The 19,029-nt window shown below is 32.4% G+C and overlaps 1 protein-coding gene across 2 annotated transcripts in view; it reads left to right on the forward strand.

The window, feature by feature from the left end:
• The window catches only part of LOC108733709 (5'-AMP-activated protein kinase subunit gamma-2), a 146,447-nt gene that overhangs the window by 121,043 nt on the left and 6,375 nt on the right, over positions 1-19,029 (forward strand). For both annotated transcript variants that reach the window (XM_025974119.1, XM_025974120.1), the window contains exons 8-10: positions 10,070-10,118; positions 18,106-18,243; positions 18,461-18,789. In XM_025974119.1, the coding sequence (XP_025829904.1) occupies positions 10,070-10,118; positions 18,106-18,243; positions 18,461-18,789 (516 nt within the window). The remainder of the gene's footprint in view (positions 1-10,069; positions 10,119-18,105; positions 18,244-18,460; positions 18,790-19,029) is intronic.

Below are 19,029 nucleotides of genomic sequence, written 5' to 3' on the forward strand. Positions count from 1 at the left end.
TTCTGTAAAGTTTTGTATTTTATTTTTGTGCCGTGTATGGGGACCAAACAAAGAATTGAACTTTTTAAAAGAATTGCGCAGTTTTCGAAAGAACCGACTCGAAATCCCATCCATATCTTGTGGCTGCTGGCTCTCCATTATGCTATGGCCCTCGATGTAGGGATTTGTGCGTTTTCTTCGTGCTAGGTCAAGGTCACAAATTCCGGGAGTGAGTTCTCCCTTTCACAAATTCACGCAAGTTAGAAAAGGAAAACAGGAATTCCTCTCTCGCGCAATGTCGAAGGAACGCGTTCCTGTTTAGTCATACAAATACGTATACACCATACAGATAACGTACTTACACGAAAAAACGCCAAGAAATCGAAGGTGTCGTACGCAGATGTTTTATGAATTCGCGTACCTAGATACGGCAGCAACAAGTTGAGTCGTAAATATGAATACACAAATATAAGGTTTAAACGGGGTGAAAGTGAAAAGGTGACAAGAGTGATAATGTTTATTGCCTGTTTTGAAAGTGTAGTTCATAGTTCAATAGTAAGAAATTCGTCGATTAGTATTGGTTTAATGTATAGTCTTATTAGGTTTTTCTTTTGTTAGGATTTTTTTTTAAACGCGCAAGTAAAGTCTTTTTAATACTTCAGATGCCTAAGGTAACATTTAAATAGGGAATTAGAAATTAGTATTAATCTACAAACCGCAGATCAGTTGGCCAGGATTTACCCCATTAAATTTTATGTGTAACGCATTCGAAAATATACAGGTGGGTGCCCTATATGAGTAATACACCCTGTATTGTACCTTGAACTGGAAATAGTCATGAAGTTTTGAAATTATTTTGATAACACGTATGTCGTGAATGTAAGCAGAATTTACTGTGTAGAGTATTTTTTATTTTATCGTTAGTAATTCCTGATTCGTGATCAATTGATATTGAAGTTTTTATATTATTTTTTTGACTTCTATTCTGAACAATAAAAATAGCTTTCTCCAACCGGAATTTTGGTGTGCGCCCCTGATTTTCGATAATAAGAATTCCGTTGCGATGATAATTACACATGAATAATTTCTCGAGGGAAAGTGGAAATGAACATGCGCGATAGGTAATATCAGCTTATTTATACGTAGATGACGCAAATTAAATTTAAATTCAATTGATGTTAAATTTGAAATACGAACGTAAAAATCGTAATTTTCCTTTTTTGTCAGGTTTTCGATTTTTTCGAGTTAGGTACCAATAACGACGGAATTTTTTTATTTTTTTTGTTCGTTTAGAAACATTAATTTTTGTGTATGAAAGTGAAATGTTAAAAAAATAAAGGCTACATATGCTTGAAAATCAAGTATAAAATTAATTATTTTTTGTTTTCCATTTAAGTTATTCGGTAGTTTATTAGCTTATCCATAATATGTGCAATAATTTTTTGCGGTATCTATAATAGATATATTTTTATCTATTTATCTGTCCTTTTTATTGACACTGATATAAGTATATAAAAAAAATCACAACACTAATCGTAAATTGTTGTTAATAAATTTAATTTACCAATAATTTCACCTGTAAATGTTTCATAAAGTTTCCATTTTATATAGATAGATAGTTTATTTGATGATTTCATTGATTTTTCTTAATTTACAATAATAATACCTTAACTTTAACAACGTTTATTGACCGATATCATTTATTATAAAATTGTTTTATGAAATGAATGAACATCGGTTGAAAATAAGTGCGTATCATTATTATACATAATACAGCAGTTTTCATAGTCTGATCGGCATTACTCTTAAATGTCTTTCCTGAAAATAATTAAACAAGGTAATTGCTTCCTCATTTATTGGAAGGAAGTGGAAATTTCGATTTAAGGTCATAGTGCCTAATTATTCATTGTTGTCCGTATAAGTTTTTGTCTTATTTCTCGTTTATCGATTCCAAAATAGTTATCAGCGCGGATTTTAAAAAATCGGCTGAGAAAATGTTATATTTCTCACTAAACACTCAGAAAATATAGTGTTTACTTTCATGTCTAAATATTTATAAATAAAGATACATAGTATGTAAATTGTGGTACATAAACGACTTCAGCTGTTACGGTATAATACAGCAGTTGTTTTCGTTAAAGGTGCCAAAGGTGTACGAATTACAATAATAATAATTTATATCTTGGAAATGTCGCGAAATTTTGTGGCGTGCCGCAGATCGTTTTTATTTTTTATAAAGCGCCTATTTTATTTTTGTTTCATTTTTTATTTTTTACACTAACTGAAGTCATTTAAAAGTCGAAAGTCGTTAAAATCTAAGTTAAACCCTTGATGTGTAGCAGAGTTATAAAAATACAGCTAATATTCTCTACCTAATCACTTTTCGTTACAATAAGAATACGATGGGCAAACTTGTTTAGAGGTAGTATATATGAACTGTATAACCGAATATTGACATTCAGGCACACGCAACACGTCAAAATTCGCCATTTTTAATTAAAATTTCAATTATTCAAAGTAGATCGTTCAATTAGGTTGTTCCCTCTTTTATTATCATCAGCTATTTCAGCTGCACCTACTTCTGTACAAATATCAGTACATTATTACATATAAAACGTTGTCAGGTGATTCTAATGTGATGAAATTTTATTTTCCTTTTTTTTACTCGAGCAAAATACTGCTATGTTAGCTCAAAATTTCAGTTTTAAGTACATATGTACTTCTGATTTATTATCATTAAATGCTTTTCCACTGGAAGAGCGTAGAAATCTTGAAAGCTTAGCTTTTCAAATTATCGGATCACCCTTTATGACAATTTTCAAGCAATAAAATACTCGAAAGCGCCTACACTGAAACTTGTTGACTTGGATTTTATTAGTATTTTATGTTGATGTTAAATAGAAAACGAAAGTTACAGTATAAATAAAAATGAAAATTGTATACAATATTGAAATCTCCACAAAAGAGGTTTCTATTGGTCGACTTGCTAAAGTCCTTAATTTACGACATCTACGAATTTTATTGAGATCCAATTCAAATAAATAAGAAAGTCCATCAAAAGCCATTTTTTGAAGTACCTATTAAATTTACTTTTATTATTACAGTTTACCAAAATTAATGAAAAAATTTTTATTATTTATAGCAATAAAAAAAGTTTATATTGGAGTTAAATACCATAAAAGGTTTTGCATTTCCGAAAATATCCCGAAGGTTCCCTCCCTTATGGGATGATATAATACATATACATATATCTGTTATTTAAGTCATTGTTCCTTTCATATCAGTTACTAGTTTTGCTATATTCATATTCTTTTGTACTAATTCACATCTAGCTTCAATTTTTCTTATTAACAAGAAATTGGAAGAATTGAACCTCATATGTAATTGTGTTTCTTTATTTCCATGCGAGGTGGTCAACAAACAAACGCTTTATTCTAATTATAAACCAGGTATTTTTTTACATAGGTTAATAAGTGTATTTTAAATTATATTTTGTTTGTTCAGGATGTTTAGAATGTAATTATCGTCATTTTTTAAATTAGTTTGGCATCGCGTCATTGTTATTGTTATTTCGCACCTGATCGAGTATTGGTTTGTTTTGATCTGATATGAATCGAACGCAGCTGGAGGTTGTTAGTTTCTTCCAAAGTCTGTTCGAGTACACTATTAGTGATCTTCGTGAATATTGTGAATAGTTATTTTAATTGGATAAATTAGAATTTTTTATATTTAAATTCGAGGTGATGGGGTTGATGGCATCTTGGTTTTGGGAGTAAACGTAAGAATAAGTGTGAAAAAATGTGATTAGAAAGAAGAAACTGTAGTATTCTGCTCTATGCATTTGTTTTGATTAACATTTTTCTTCTGTTTGCTTTAAATTTCACACATTCACAATATCTACATTAACAAAGTTTTCATTCATTCTTCTAATGCAGCGGTTCTCAATTTTTGTTTTCTACGGGACCCTTTTTTGGCAGAAACCCATCTCGATAATAAAGTAAACTGATAAGAGTTTTATATCTAACAATGAGACCCCTTGTACCTGATACTGATACCTCATACTGAACTCAAAAACTTTATTGTACTTATGTATTAAAAATGCACATTTTTGCTAATAACAGCATTAATATTAGGTGTAATGTCCGTCAATTGAATTCGAATATCCTGAACGGCATCCAGTCAAAGTCAAATTTCGAATTTGTTTTTATTGTAGACGTAAACCGAAAAGGTCGTCTGTAATCTATAAGTCGATCCAAATCGAAACAGGAACCATGATAACCTTCTAAAAAATGACTGCAGAATATTCATCTTCATTGGAAGTTCAATCCAAAGGTCATTCAAATTTGAATCATTCGATAAGAGTTTTTGTTTTAGAAACGATGAATTGTTAATATTGATCAAATTCTTATTTAGAGGAGGATAAATATTCGTAACCTTTTTATTCAATCCAGAAGTCAAATTTGTTTTTTATCATTATAGAAGATATTTTGTCTCTCATTGTAAACTTAGTTGTGGTTATTCATTTTAAGAACCTGGTGATTACGTTGAGTCCGCTGCTTTGTATACGCGCATATATTAATGATAATACATAAACGTACAAAATAACCAAGAAAATAGGAACGAACCAATGAATAATTGCATTCGATTTAATGTATCAACGTAAGACCAAAAGTCCGAATGTCCTAACCTCCCATCTGGCATTTAGGCATCTTTCTTTCGCAAAAGTAGCGGTACTTGTCCCTATCATAAAATGAACCGTTAGGGTTTGGCGTTTTATTACTGATTTGGTCATGAAAAATATGCTATTGTTACGGTTAAATGCAAAATAGTTGCTATTCCCAGAATTTTGTATATTTTATTAGGACAAAAACCTCCTTATCTCGCGGAACCCCTGTGACTATTCCACGGAATACCAGGGTTTTGCAGAACACCGTTCTTGTACCAACGGTAAAATTCAATTTTGCAGTGAAATTATTAATTCCTTTGTTAGCGTTTAAAATTTTTTTATAGTATAAAGTTACGTAATAAAGAATGTACTGCTAGTCTTAATTTTGAATCCAATAATTCAGTGGTTTACTCGGTTTCTGGCCTAAGGGAATTCAAAACTTTGATTAAAAGCAACTTTCCTAATTTAAAAAAAAAACTCCATACACAGTGGACGGACATTGAAGTTGTAATTAAACTTTTTAAGTAATTTGTCAAAAACTGAAGAGAATTAATCTGTAAGGAGTGTCGTTAAACAACTGAAGATTATAAAAACATCAATTTTAATTTTAATTTTTTCTTACCGGCTGCTATAGGGATGTGGATAAATCAAAGCAAAATACGAAGTTAAAATTTTTTTATTAAATGCAAAATCCTACCAAAACTTCGTCCTCTCAAGATTACATGTTATGTTAATGTTATACGATTTTTTTTATTATCGATTTAACTTGATAGGCTTCTTGTTAAGTATGTTCCTGTTCACCTGTTTTCGATTATAAGAACATCTTTTGTAGCCNCCTATCAACCTATCTCGACTATTTCCTACTTCCTATTAACTTCCATAAAGTCATCTGTTTTCCTATTCTTTATAATAGCTCTTCATTTCTATCCTTCTCTACCCACGTTATCCTCATCGTCCGCCTATAACACCACATTTCGGTGCATACTTAATTTTTTATGATAATTGAAAACTATAAAGTGATTTATAAAATTTGTTGTAGTACGTATTTAATACTTATTTCGAAACAATTAAAATTATATAATGGCATAAAGGTTTTTGCAAATTAACTCTAACATTAAATTTATCTTTAGATACGTTTACATAACTTCTTTTAAAACTGAAAATCAAAATTAATACTCTTATAAATATTACGCATGCTTTCAAACTTTTAAAAATTTTTTGTTCTGCTTTGCACTCTCATTGTAAGTCTTAATATTCTGGTTATTAGACTTCTTTAGCTGTCATCCTTACGCCTTCTTCCACTTAAATGTATTCACAGATTTTTCACAAGTTTCGTTTCTTAATTATTCAATTATTAAATCTCGCTCATCGTCTAGTGGTCTAATCCAACGGTTGACAACTGGTGAACCGTAGTCCAGGTCCGGACCGCGAAAGATCAAAAACTGGACCGCCAAAAACGTTTTGGAAGTATAAACTATTCAAATAAATTAATAAAAAAATATTTAGCAATCTGATTTAGGTCTACCTCTACCTTTCCTAACTCCCGTTTCTGCCTCTAATAAGTCTCTGACTAAACATTCATGCTTGAGAAGGTGTCCTACCAGCCTATCTCGCCTATTTCTTATTTACTTCTATTAAGTCTTCCATTCTCCTATTATTTCTAATGCCTCTTCATTTTTAACCTCCTCTATCCACGGTATTCTCATCATTCGCTTGTAACACCACATTTCGAACGCTTCTAACCCTTTTATTTCCGCATGCATATTCTTTTAAATTAACATAAAATGTGATTGACCTTTGGCTCTGAAGCAGGTGTTTTTCATTTTTTAAATTCTGTTATATGCTCGATTAGAATTTATTTGCTGGTGTTGCTTTGAAAAATGTCGTTTAATATATATTAATATACTTACGTATTCGTAATTTCTTGTTTTGTTTTTATCAAATTATATTTCAAGCTCGATCAGTGGTACACAATTTCTGTTATTCAGTTCATTGTCATCCATAATCTACCTAGGGTATATTTCCCTATTGCTCTAGAATAAAGAAATTTAGTAAAAGGGAAGGTATCGAGAAAAATTCCTAAAATTGTCAAATATGCCTCGAATTTCTTTAATTTTGGAATTTTGGTATAGAGTGGTGTTATTGATTCATCCTTCAGTAATCACACATTAAATTCAAATTTAAACCACTTCTGGAATTAGCTGTCTGCTAAAACGTCGAAAGAATATCCATGATCTCAAATGGATAATTAGTACAAAGTTATCTGCTTGATACGCTTGGCGATAATACAAGGATGCAAAATCCTGCGGGTTTGTTCGTAATCGCTTTCTAAATCTTAAATAAATTAGTGTAAAAAGATGTAGGTAGAGGGGATAATTCAAATTCCAGAATTAAAAGCGTGCTACGATTAGTATAATATCAGTGATCTAAGTGATCGATAGTGTTAATCATTCCTTCCTTAATTAATTTAGTAGACATATTTATACACTAGCACTAGCCGGTGAACGTTTACTAAAAATTATTAACATTATAATTAAAGGTTCCTATCACTCAGGTACATCGTTGCAAATTGGAGTTATTGCAAGAAATTATGTATTCTTTTGTCTTCTAGAATCAGCATCTTGTCGCTTATCGTACTCCCTATAAACCACCCTATATTACTTCAGATTCCGCATATTTGAGTTCATTTTCCAACTGGTAGATATTCTCGCGAGTCATATTGAATTCGAATAATAATAAAAAAACAACCATAGGCCGCATAAGGTCAACTAATTAAAAGCAAATGTTAGATCGATTTGGGTATCTATTAATCCATGTTTTCAATTATTCGAAATTGCCGGTGTTTTTTAAGAAAAGAAAAACTTTTTGCATGACGTAAGGCTGTACATAGAGATAAACATTGTCCTGCGAGTTTTACTAATAATGATGTCATCTAATGTTTAATTCAGCGTTTGTTGCCAGTCGTCGTATGATATGTTAATTAGCGTGCAGAAACTACGAGGTTTATTACAAAATTACTAACCAGCCGTGTTTAACGTTTTCGGTTACTTATTTAAAAAATTAATGAGTCCAATTAAAATTTAACGTTTTCGAAAATAAAATAATCAAACGTTTAGGCTCCATCATGTTTATCATTTACGAACATTCAACGTTCTCCAGCAATTACAATACATCCTCTGTACAAAAAATATGAACGAAGTCTGTGCGCATTTATTTTAGAAGCAACTATATATCAGCTGTCTTGACTGCAAGAGTATCAAATTTGAATTAAGACCAGATCGGAATGACTGGTGTTTTGATTGTCAAGGCCGCCTTCGACAATGCCGTTTGTGATGCTTGATACACACACACACACACACAGAAACAGTATCTCGTTAGTAACGAATAGCAATAAGTAAGATGGAATTTACTACTAATAAAACATTACGTTGGCGGCTGGAATAACGAATGGATTCCAGATGTTGTGTTGTTGCTATTGTTTGTTGTTATTGTGTTCTTGTTATACGACGGCAGACACCACCTCAACTGCATATATATACGTATATCGGTGACTTCACCAAAATGTGTTGTACTGTATCTGATGCGTTTGTTTAACGTTTCTGGGACAGGAGAGTGTGCTACATGTGTTTGAACGAAAGGAAAAAAAAAACTTTTTATACTCGACTTTATTTATTTCATAAACGTTATAAAAATGCATACATACGTAACGTTAACAACTCTGTAACTGTCTGTGATTGGATGTTTTCGTAGCTTATTAATCATTCCATGGTTACTTAAGATTGACTTATAATGTAGATTTAAGTGTGTTAAAGCACCGGCAAGTTCGTGCTGGCATACGCCTACTTTTCTTAACAATTATTATAGTTTTAGGTAGGGAAAAAGCAAATGGTGAGATGAGTTAACAGGTAAAATTGTATGCCTATAATAAACAATATATTGAAAATCGAAATGTGATTAATTAGTGTAAAAAAAAAACGAGCCGATTTTAGTTTTTGACGTGATTTTGAAAAGTGCGTGTCCGCGATCTTTTCGATATGTCTTTGAGTGTGGGAAAGCATTGGCGAAGGCTTTCGTCCTCGGACGGCACGGTGTCGTCCTGGCCGTCCAAATCCAATTCACCTACGACGTCACCTTCCGCGTCACCGTCACCTCCCATTACGCCACCGACCGTTCAAGGTGGCGGCTTCGTTTATTGGTATTCGAGGTTTGCAAGGAACGTCAAGAAGAAAAATTTATCACCTAAGCAGCTTTTCCGAAGAGCTTTTTCGGTAAATCTATTTATTAACACAGGTGTGCAAGTTTCCATCAGTTTAGGGTTTTGAACTATTGTGGAAATGATCACAACTTGGTATTTAATTTAATACCAAACACTGCAGCCTAATCAATTCAATCAATTTCAAAAACGTCATTGGGGAACTGAGCAATGGATTTCAACGTCATCGGAATACGCACAAATTTTCTGGTAATAACACGTTCGGATAATAGTGAAATTGCTTTTAAATTACGTCATCGGGAAAGTGCTTCAAAATTTGTAGTGTAGATCTCGGTACATTTAATTGTCATGTTCGTCCTTTTCGTCAATTTTTTTTCAATATAATTTAATAAAAATGTAGCGAAACTTCGTCCTCTCTTTCTCTCTACCCCTTGTTTCAGGTGGACAGTCTGCCTGCTTTTAGAACATGTATTATCGTAAAATATATCCATATTCATGATGTCGTTGGAATCTCATGCTCAGCTGTATGCTTTGTTATCAGTATGTTAACCCATACACTACTTGACACATTAAAATCTAAATGGGTACTTCTCGTTGACCTAGGATCTTGAAATTTGGCACAATTTAAGGTTACACGACACAAATCAAGGATAAAATCCGAATATTAGTAATTTGTATTTTTTTTGTGGTCTTATTGTATTTGACAAGCCTTATTTTGACGTTTTTCTTTATACATATTTATATTGACCAACGTTTGTTGTATTCACGTTATAACAAAAGTTAACTCCACAACAGCCAAATTTTTGGTATCCTGTGTATAGCTCATAGGCTATATTTATCCCTTAATATCCCATCTCATACATTAAAAAAACAGTGGTTGAATATCACTCAAAATTTCGTACGGACCTATGAATTGATTTCGAACAAGGATTTTCTAATCGTATGAGTAATTTTATGTATATAATTATTCTGAGGGGAAGGGGTATTAATTGATTTGTATATTTGAAAGGTGGTGAAGTCTCAGTCAACAAAATAAAAAGGAAATGTAATTTAAATAACTTACTTCACACAGGTAAAAATATAATTAGGTAATCGACGTATTTACACTTGAGAATAATTTTACGTATAAATGACAGACTTTATTATATTGTAATGGCTTAAAAATTTTTGTTATGTACCTACTTATTTATTAATATTCACTTTTGTTTCAGCTTCCAGTTGTAGATCCATTCCTGGAAAAAGTAAACATCTCTGATTTAGGTAAGCTTATTCAGTATTTTATTTTATTTTTATTCCTTTAATTGCTTTTACTTTGTTTTACCATATCATCAATTATCTAATGTTATAATTGTAGTAGCATTACTACTTGTAATAACACAATTACTAATGTACAGTAGAATCCGCTTATAATGGCATCGAAGGGAAATAACAAACACGTCATACTAAACGGGCATCATGCAAAGCATAGTCTTAGAAAATAAACAACTTTCTATTTTGGTTAGTTATTTAGTTTAATAGATAGAAAAACTACAAATTGTATTTATTAACAGAAAAAGAAAAAGAACAATGAATTGTAATATCAAAATACAATAAGAAGGGTCAGAAAAATGAGCGAAAATGTTATTATTAATCATTTGGGTCACTATAGCCGGATATGATTTCTTGAAAATCAGTCATAATAAACGATGTCATTTTAAACGGAGTCATTATATCCAAACCTTCCTACAGAGAATTTAATATGAAAACCAAACTTAATACTGCAATTACTTCATATTAAGCGGTTGGTCTATATAGGCGGAGTCATAATAAACGAATTCTACTGTATTTATTACCCGTGCTGCTGCTAGATCTTTCGTAAAGCTTCGCAAGGATTTTGAATGATGAAGTGGTGTTTTTATTGTTATCTTTAAATTAAAGTTACACTTCTCTTAGCCGCAAGCTTGGGGTTGTTTCCCAAATTATTTTTTAATTTTCATTTTGTTCCAAGCGAAATGAACTGGCAATTAACAATGATAAACTAAAATAATTAACCTTTCGAGGTTTGCTTTCTATTCTACAAAAACGAATGCCAGTTACAGGCGAATAGTCAATAGGAACTGATTGCATAGACTAATAGCCAGTTCAGAACCGAACATAGGCATATTAATTTATACATGCAGTCATCAAAGGACAGCACAATCTTTTGAAAAATACGATGTGGTATAGGGAAATTTGTACAAAATGGAGATGCACTGAACAGCGATTTTGCCGGGTACCCGGAAAAACCATTACGGTTAATGGTTCATGTTCTCGTTCTGGCGGGTTTTCCATTAAACCAATGCTCCAAACCATATTAAATCCCGTTAAAAAATTCTTTTAAACACTAGACCAATGAAATTATAATTCTTGGATAGCGGATTTTCAACGGAAGGGTTGAGTTGAAACTGTTGGAACGAGCATATGTTTGTAAACATTAAAAGTCTGCAATGTGACAAAATCGTACTAATAAATTATTGTTAATCAAAACCTGATCACTACAAGACTACATCGAAATAACAAACGGTTTAGTATAGTAACCAATAAATAATAAAATTCGGACAAACGACCTATCCCTATACAATCTTAATTGCTAGTTTTCACTAGGTAGGTTAAGAGCGTTTTTTCCCATCGCCTGGACTCTACAGACAATCTGGAAAATTAAGTAAAGTGTTCCATTTATTATTTAGAAGGTAATTTTCCGTAAAATAAAAGTATAGTAGGTAAAAAAAATAACTAGTTGTTATTCTGTTTGAATTTCGAATATTTAGTACATTATTAAGTACCACCCAACCAACATCGTTCATATAGCCGAGAGAGCAATACAAGCGGCGTCTGCCAAAATGCTTCAATTTGGCGTCGTCGTACCGCATCAACTATCATCATCTAGCGTTTGTTGTTGCGGGCCAATTTTAGCTCCCGAGCGTCGCTACAGCTTACGAAACATCCAACCACCATCATTCCGTCTTAAACCTATTGATCGGACGCAACCGAAACAACGAAGTATTCTGCGCAACAATGATTTTAAAGTAAAACAACAAATTAACAACTGTTGCTTTGGTCGTGGCGGTCAACAATTGAATCGGTGAAGTTATTAACGAAAACAAAACAATTGTTTCAGTAAACTATGGTGTATATCGGTGTCCGATCACTTCGGTTTTTTGTTATTATGTTTTGTGATACGATGACAATTGGGAGACGAGGTGACACGTTGTTTCGGTGACCGGTGAACTCTATTGTTTATGTTGTTTCGGAACAGTGCGTTTATTTACCTTTCATTTGTACAATTTATACTAATAAGTTGTTGACATATGGGCCTGTGTGTGGCCAAAAGTTTTAAAAACAGGCATGTCGGCGTTTAACACATAGTACATAGCAAGTGACACAATTTTGTAAACAATCTGGTTTTACTTACCGGTGATCGTTTTAAAGAAAAAAAAAAAGAAGCAGTGCTGTTTTGATCAAATTTTAATGGGTCAGCTGGCGAGATGCTTACATTGCTGAGAGCTAAAATTAAATGTATTGCCTACTGTATTTGATTTTAAACGGGAAATTCAGCAATGTAGGATAAGGTCAATTGGCAAAGTAACTATACAGGGCGTTTTAAGTAATATTGTTTTGTCAAGCAGACTTTTTGATTACACATACACAAGTGGTGGCGTTTTTCCTTGTCGTAGGAAAGAAAATTAGCTGATTTTTCATTCGTCTTTTGTAATAGATAATTTATTTATTTCGATCGCGATTTTTGCTTTTTAATTTACCCTTATATAGTTCGCTTTTTCGTTAAATTTACATAATATTTATCAACCGTTTGGGCTTTGTTGTTTTATTTTATTATACACGTAATGTTTGCATAATAAATCTGCAGTACTGTGGGTTTTTCAAGAGTTAAGTAAGTGCACCGCTCTTTATCTAATAGAACGTCGAATAGTGCATATCAGAAATTCATAAAAAGTGAGAACTTCATCATTGGTGAGAGCCTGATTAAAATTACCTCGGTATAATTTGAAAGTAATTACTTCATTAGCTTTTTCAAAAATACGAAAGAAAAGCATGTACTACAAGGAACGTTTTCTTGAAGTAGTTCGTTGACTTTTGGCGAGGGTAATGAACAGTGTACGGAGAAATTTGAAAAAAGTGCTTAATTTAGATAGAATAAAAGTGGTGGAAAACGGGTGGTGCGATGATAGTGATAGGGCATGTTGCGTCTTCACTATTATTCGCACCACGCCAGCACCCGACTGGCTACCATCCACGAGGAGCTCGAAATATACAGTCCCGATCAAATCAAAGAGTTCGAGGAGATTCCTCAGGCGGAAAAAGAATGGGTTGTAGAGATACTTGAAAAAGGTACCTTTCTACTTTTAATGCGGAATATTTATATAAATAACCGCGTTTAAAAAACAACGTGAATCAAATAAGCAATTAATGTTTTATAAATAAATAATTCAACTTTTTCATTTTATTCCTCAAATGATTTTTCCAAACTTAAATAAAACTTTTAGAAAGAGGGAACGAGTTGGAAATTGCGATCTGAAGTTTAATCAAAGAGAAAAAATAATCCTATGTTCATTTTTCAGTTGTGGGTATATTTTTAGGTCAATTAAAAACTTTAATTACTTTCGCTTCCTTAATTATCTTGTTAAATTACTATAATAAATATGTATAAAATACCATCTAAACATCATCCGTGTTTTTAATCATCTACATTGTTGCAAATTAACCTTGCCAGAATTTTAATCTATCCATTAAGTAAGAGTAGCAAACCTACACCTATTTCGCATTAATTTTGAAAAGTGCCACTCTTCAGTTTAGAAGCATGCCAAAATTAATTTTAATAGATGCCATTATATACGTATGTATATATATATAATTATATATAATATAATCATTGTTTACAAACGAAAGCGAACTAACTGACTTTGATGATTTGGTGCTTCCATTAGCACAATCTAAAAGATTTGAGTAAGGAATTGAACGATTAATGTAAAAAAATCAGCATTCTGGGTTTAGAAATCAGTTAGCTATATTCCTTACGGATATTTCAACAAAAATATTTTTAGTTGCTTACTGATCATTTCCTGTTTAATTGAAAATTTTGTTACTAGGTACATAAGGTTTCAACACCACAAATTCTTGCGAACTGAGGGTCTTTCATAAATTGTTTATAAATTACAACGTTTAAAACCCTTGATGTTAAAACGGGACTGATTTACGTACAAAGATTATAATACTTATTGAACTTTTAAGTGCATACTTAATTTTTTATGATAATTGAAAACTATAAAGTGATTTATAAAATTTGTTGTAGTACGTATTTAATACTTATTTCGAAACAATTAAAATTATATAATGGCATAAAGGTTTTTGCAAATTAACTCTAACATTAAATTTATCTTTAGATACGTTTACATAACTTCTTTTAAAACTGAAAATCAAAATTAATACTCTTATAAATATTACGCATGCTTTCAAACTTTTAAAAATTTTTTGTTCTGCTTTGCACTCTCATTGTAAGTCTTAATATTCTGGTTATTAGACTTCTTTAGCTGTCATCCTTACGCCTTCTTCCACTTAAATGTATTCACAGATTTTTCACAAGTTTCGTTTCTTAATTATTCAATTATTAAATCTCGCTCATCGTCTAGTGGTCTAATCCAACGGTTGACAACTGGTGAACCGTAGTCCAGGTCCGGACCGCGAAAGATCAAAAACTGGACCGCCAAAAACGTTTTGGAAGTATAAACTATTCAAATAAATTATTTTAAAAATATTTTTCTGTAGACATTAAAGTTCGTTTGAGCTTTGAACGCTATCATAAGAACAAGCTGGCCGGTCAATATGACAACTTCTGAACCCTATTTTAATCGAATTTATATGAGTGAAAATTAAAATAAAAAATTGGTACGGAATATGTTGTTTCTCGGTATTGACCTCGGTAAAAATTTTCAAATTTTCCGGACCCCACCTAAAATTCTTTTTCCGACCCTTGCTCTAGTTTCTCACCTCTTCTTTCATACATGGACATTTTTAAGTCGTCAATTTGTAAACTTATTGCATCTTTAGATCATAACAAGTGGAATGGGACAGCTTCCCTTTTTTCGAATTCACATAATCTGCAAACCATAAACGGTCTTGTTACATTACTGCTCCTTCATCTGACCTATATTACCTCTGTAATTTCTCTAAAATAATCGCACTATTTTCATGTTAAAAATATGCTGTACGCATTGCGCTTCTAAAATGCCGAACACAAATCATGTTCTGAAGAAGAAAAAAACATGAAGTTGGCAGAACTATGGAAGTTTGTGATGCTAGTTTGCTGTAAGTTGCTGGGTGACGTGGTCTATTTCTGTTCGTCGTCACAAAATAAAATGCAATTGTCTGTCCCGTTTTAAGGTCGCGGATTATTACTGAGGCCAAGAATTCCTCGAATGCACCTGCATTTCATAATCGACATCTTGTTCGCAGATAATAGTTGCGTATAAAATCATCATCGATTGGCTCGAGTAACCGTGTTCTCGATCATTGTTGTCTGTCGTCCGTATAATTAAGAACGTTTCAGAGCCAAGAAAGCTTGAAATTGATATGACTCAATGTATCATACACTAGCGGCATTTCTACTTGTTTAAAATTGAACTGTCTTGTTATTTGAGCGCGGATAGATCAAGAAACTAAGTAGGCATATGTATCAATTCTAAATTAATTCTTCTGAAAATTGGAACCTTCTTTTCGAAATTTAAGGTTCTTCAGGTATGGAACCTCAAAATCAGTTGACTTTATAAAAATAATTCTTTACAATTAGTCATAGTTAAATCTAATCATAGTTTAAAGTTGAAAAGTGTATATCAAGTGATTGAGCAATTGGAAATTAAGATAAAATCAGTCAATAGTCGCAAATTTCTTTAGTGTAGAATTAATAATTTGCAATTATTCTTAATTAATATGAAACAGGAGTTAGGAGGGGTAGATGTAGACCTCGGTTAGATTACTTTAAGGATGTGGGTTGTTCTAGTTTTAAGGAAATGCGATGTTTAGCTCGGGATAGGAAAGAGTAGAGGTACGTGTCCAACCAGTCTTAGGACTGACGACCTTATGATGATGATGAAGGGAATTTCATATTCGGACTTGATAGTCATGGTTCAGAATTAGTTCTCTTGTTTTGGCGAGTCTGCATATGGAGTTCCTTTATCCGACGTTTGGTCAACTGCTGTCACGCTTTCATTCTGATTTTCAACACAACCGCAGTATTCCCTGATAATGCCAATCACAGGAGTTGTCGAAACGTTCTAAAGACGACTTTCCAAAAAAAAAAAGGAAGCAATTCGGACTTGATAGTCATGATTCAGATTTGAAACTCATTGTCAGTATTTTTCTTTTCGAATATCTTGAAAACATTTTCCAAAAAAACGTGAATAAACCAACGGAACCTGATATTGTAATAAGTTTTACAAATGATCGACGGTATTGAGACATACCCACCTTTGTTTAATTCTTTTGTTACATTGGTTACTTTTATTGGTTCCATGATATTTAATTCCTCTACAGAATATCTTCGGATAAAATATTCCCAAAACAAAAAACTCCGACAACGAAATATTTCAATAACAAAATAAAAGAACTGCAACAAATTAAGAAAAAATACGTAAATTTACTGAATAAAATATTATGAAAATGATTCATATTTTGTCTTAGGGTTATTTTGTCCGGGGATATTTTGTATGGCGATATTTTATCTGGAGATATTTTGTCGGGGGATCAAAATGCCCGATACCCTTTTGTTTTACATACGTGTAAATGTAAAAAATTAGAAGTTAAAAAAATGGTTACAAAGGAAATATGTAGCTAATCAATTATCTTATTGCGTTATGTTGTAAATTTGATTGTTAAAAAATGTACATAAATAATACAAAAGAAAAGCTTATTACCTTTTAATATTTAGAATAGAAATATTTCTCTCTCGGGATATTTTCCTAATTTTTTTGGAATTTGTTTTTTCCTTTCGTCTTTCTGTAGAAACCCCTACATAATTGTTTTTGTTTTCTAGAATAAAGTATTAAATTAAGTTATCCCTTTTTATAACGTTCACCTCGTTTTTTTTTTTACTGCCTTTCAGAGTGAATTAACGGGAGGAAAAAGCTTAAGAGTATTTTCTCTCCCTATCAGTCGTGTTAAAATTGCATGATATGAAAACAGAAGGATAGGATAAAGAAATCTTAACGTTATGAGAATGTCTGTGTAATAAAAAATAGTCCAGCTTCAACTGTTTTTACGAATATTTCATTGCCTATGTTTTTCATCAACATCATAAGGTCGTCAGTCCTAAGACTGAGCTAATCTTCACATTTCCCTAAAACTAGAACAACCCACATCCTTAACTATTTGCGAACAGTAATCTAACCTAGGTCTACCTCTACCCCTCTTAATTTCTGTTTCTGCCTGTAATATGCCTCTGACTAGACCTTCATGCCTGAGAAGGTGTCCTATCAACCTATCTCGACTATTTCCTACTTCCTATTAACTTCCATAAAGTCATCTGTTTTCCTATTCTTTATAATAGCTCTTCATTTCTATCCTTCTCTATCCACGGTATCCTCGTCATTCGCCTGTAATTCGCATCCGTACAGCGCTGCGCGCCGTCATCATCAACATATGGTCGTCAGTCCTAAGACTGGTTGGACACGTACCTCCACTCTTTCCTATTCTGACCTAAACTTCGCATTTCCCTAAAACTAGAAAAACCACATCCTTAACTATTTGCGAACAGTAATCTAACCTAGGTCTACCTCTACCCCTCTTAATTCCTGTTTCTGCCTCTAATATGCCTCTGACTAGACCTTCATGCCTGAGAAGGTGTCCTACCAACCTATCTCGCCTATTTTTATTGACTTCCATGGAGTCCTCTGTTCTCTTATTCTTTCTAATACCTCTTCATTTCTAACATTTTCTACCCACGTTATCCTCATCGTCCGCCTATAACACCACATTTCGAACGCTTCTAACCTTTTCTTTTCCGCCGCGCCCACTGTCCATATTTCGCACCCGTACAATGCCGCGCTTCAAACACCCCTTTAATAACCTGTTTCGAATTTCTGAATTAACCGTTCGCGGATGCTAATACTGCTATATCAACTGCAAATCGAACCATACTAATCTTTTTCAAATCAATAAATTTTGTAAAATGTTATAATATTGTAATTTAATATTTACCTAATGCTTTTTTTATTTTCAGAAGAGGATGAGTCTCAGATATTTGTAAAGTTCTTTAAATTCCACAAATGTTACGATCTCATTCCAACGTCCGCAAAATTGGTTGTTTTCGACACACAACTCCTTGTTAAGAAAGCATTCTTTGCTCTAGTATATAATGGTGAGTTAACAATAAAAAAATCATTGTTTATTCTTATTAATTTGTTTTAAGTTTATTGCTCAACAATTATAAAATAGAAAGGATAACACCAATTAGTTATTCTAAATTAAATTTAAAAAAATTCTTTCGCAGTTTAGCCTGAGTTAAGGGAAATATTTTGCACGTCATTTTTTGTTTTCGTGGTAATTATTTAAAACTAATCAGTGATTTTTTTCAGGGGTGAGGGCTGCTCCTTTATGGGACAGCTGCCAACAGGAATTTGTTGGTATGTTGACCATCACCGACTTTATCAAAATCCTTCGAATGTATTACACCTCACCAAACGTGGAAATGTACGAATTGGAGGAACAAAAGTTAGATTCTTGGAGACAGGTTCTGAAAGACCAAAGGACGTTGGTGCACATTGGACCTGACGCGTCTCTTTTTGAAGCGATACGGACTCTGATTCACAATCGCATTCACAGGTTGCCGGTTATCGAACCCGAAACCGGGAACGTCTTGTACATATTGACCCACAAAAGGATATTAAGGTTCCTGTTTTTGTATGTAAGTATAAAGTAATAATTTTTGTCAGAAATTGAAATTAAATATAATTTGCACACTTTCTGTTGTTAAATTATAATAATATAAAAACGTTTGGTAGATGTTTTTTCGTAAACTAAATTCAGGTTTAATTTAAAATTTAGAATTCTCCTTTTTATTTTGTCTTATCTTTTGAATAAATGGACGTTAGTAGTTTGTTTTGATGCAAGTTTTTGACGTAAAACTTTTATATTGCAACCGAAA

The sequence above is a fragment of the Agrilus planipennis genome, unplaced genomic scaffold (assembly GCF_000699045.2).
Source record: "Agrilus planipennis isolate EAB-ADULT unplaced genomic scaffold, Apla_2.0 scaffold78, whole genome shotgun sequence".
Lineage (NCBI taxonomy): Eukaryota > Metazoa > Arthropoda > Insecta > Coleoptera > Buprestidae > Agrilus > Agrilus planipennis.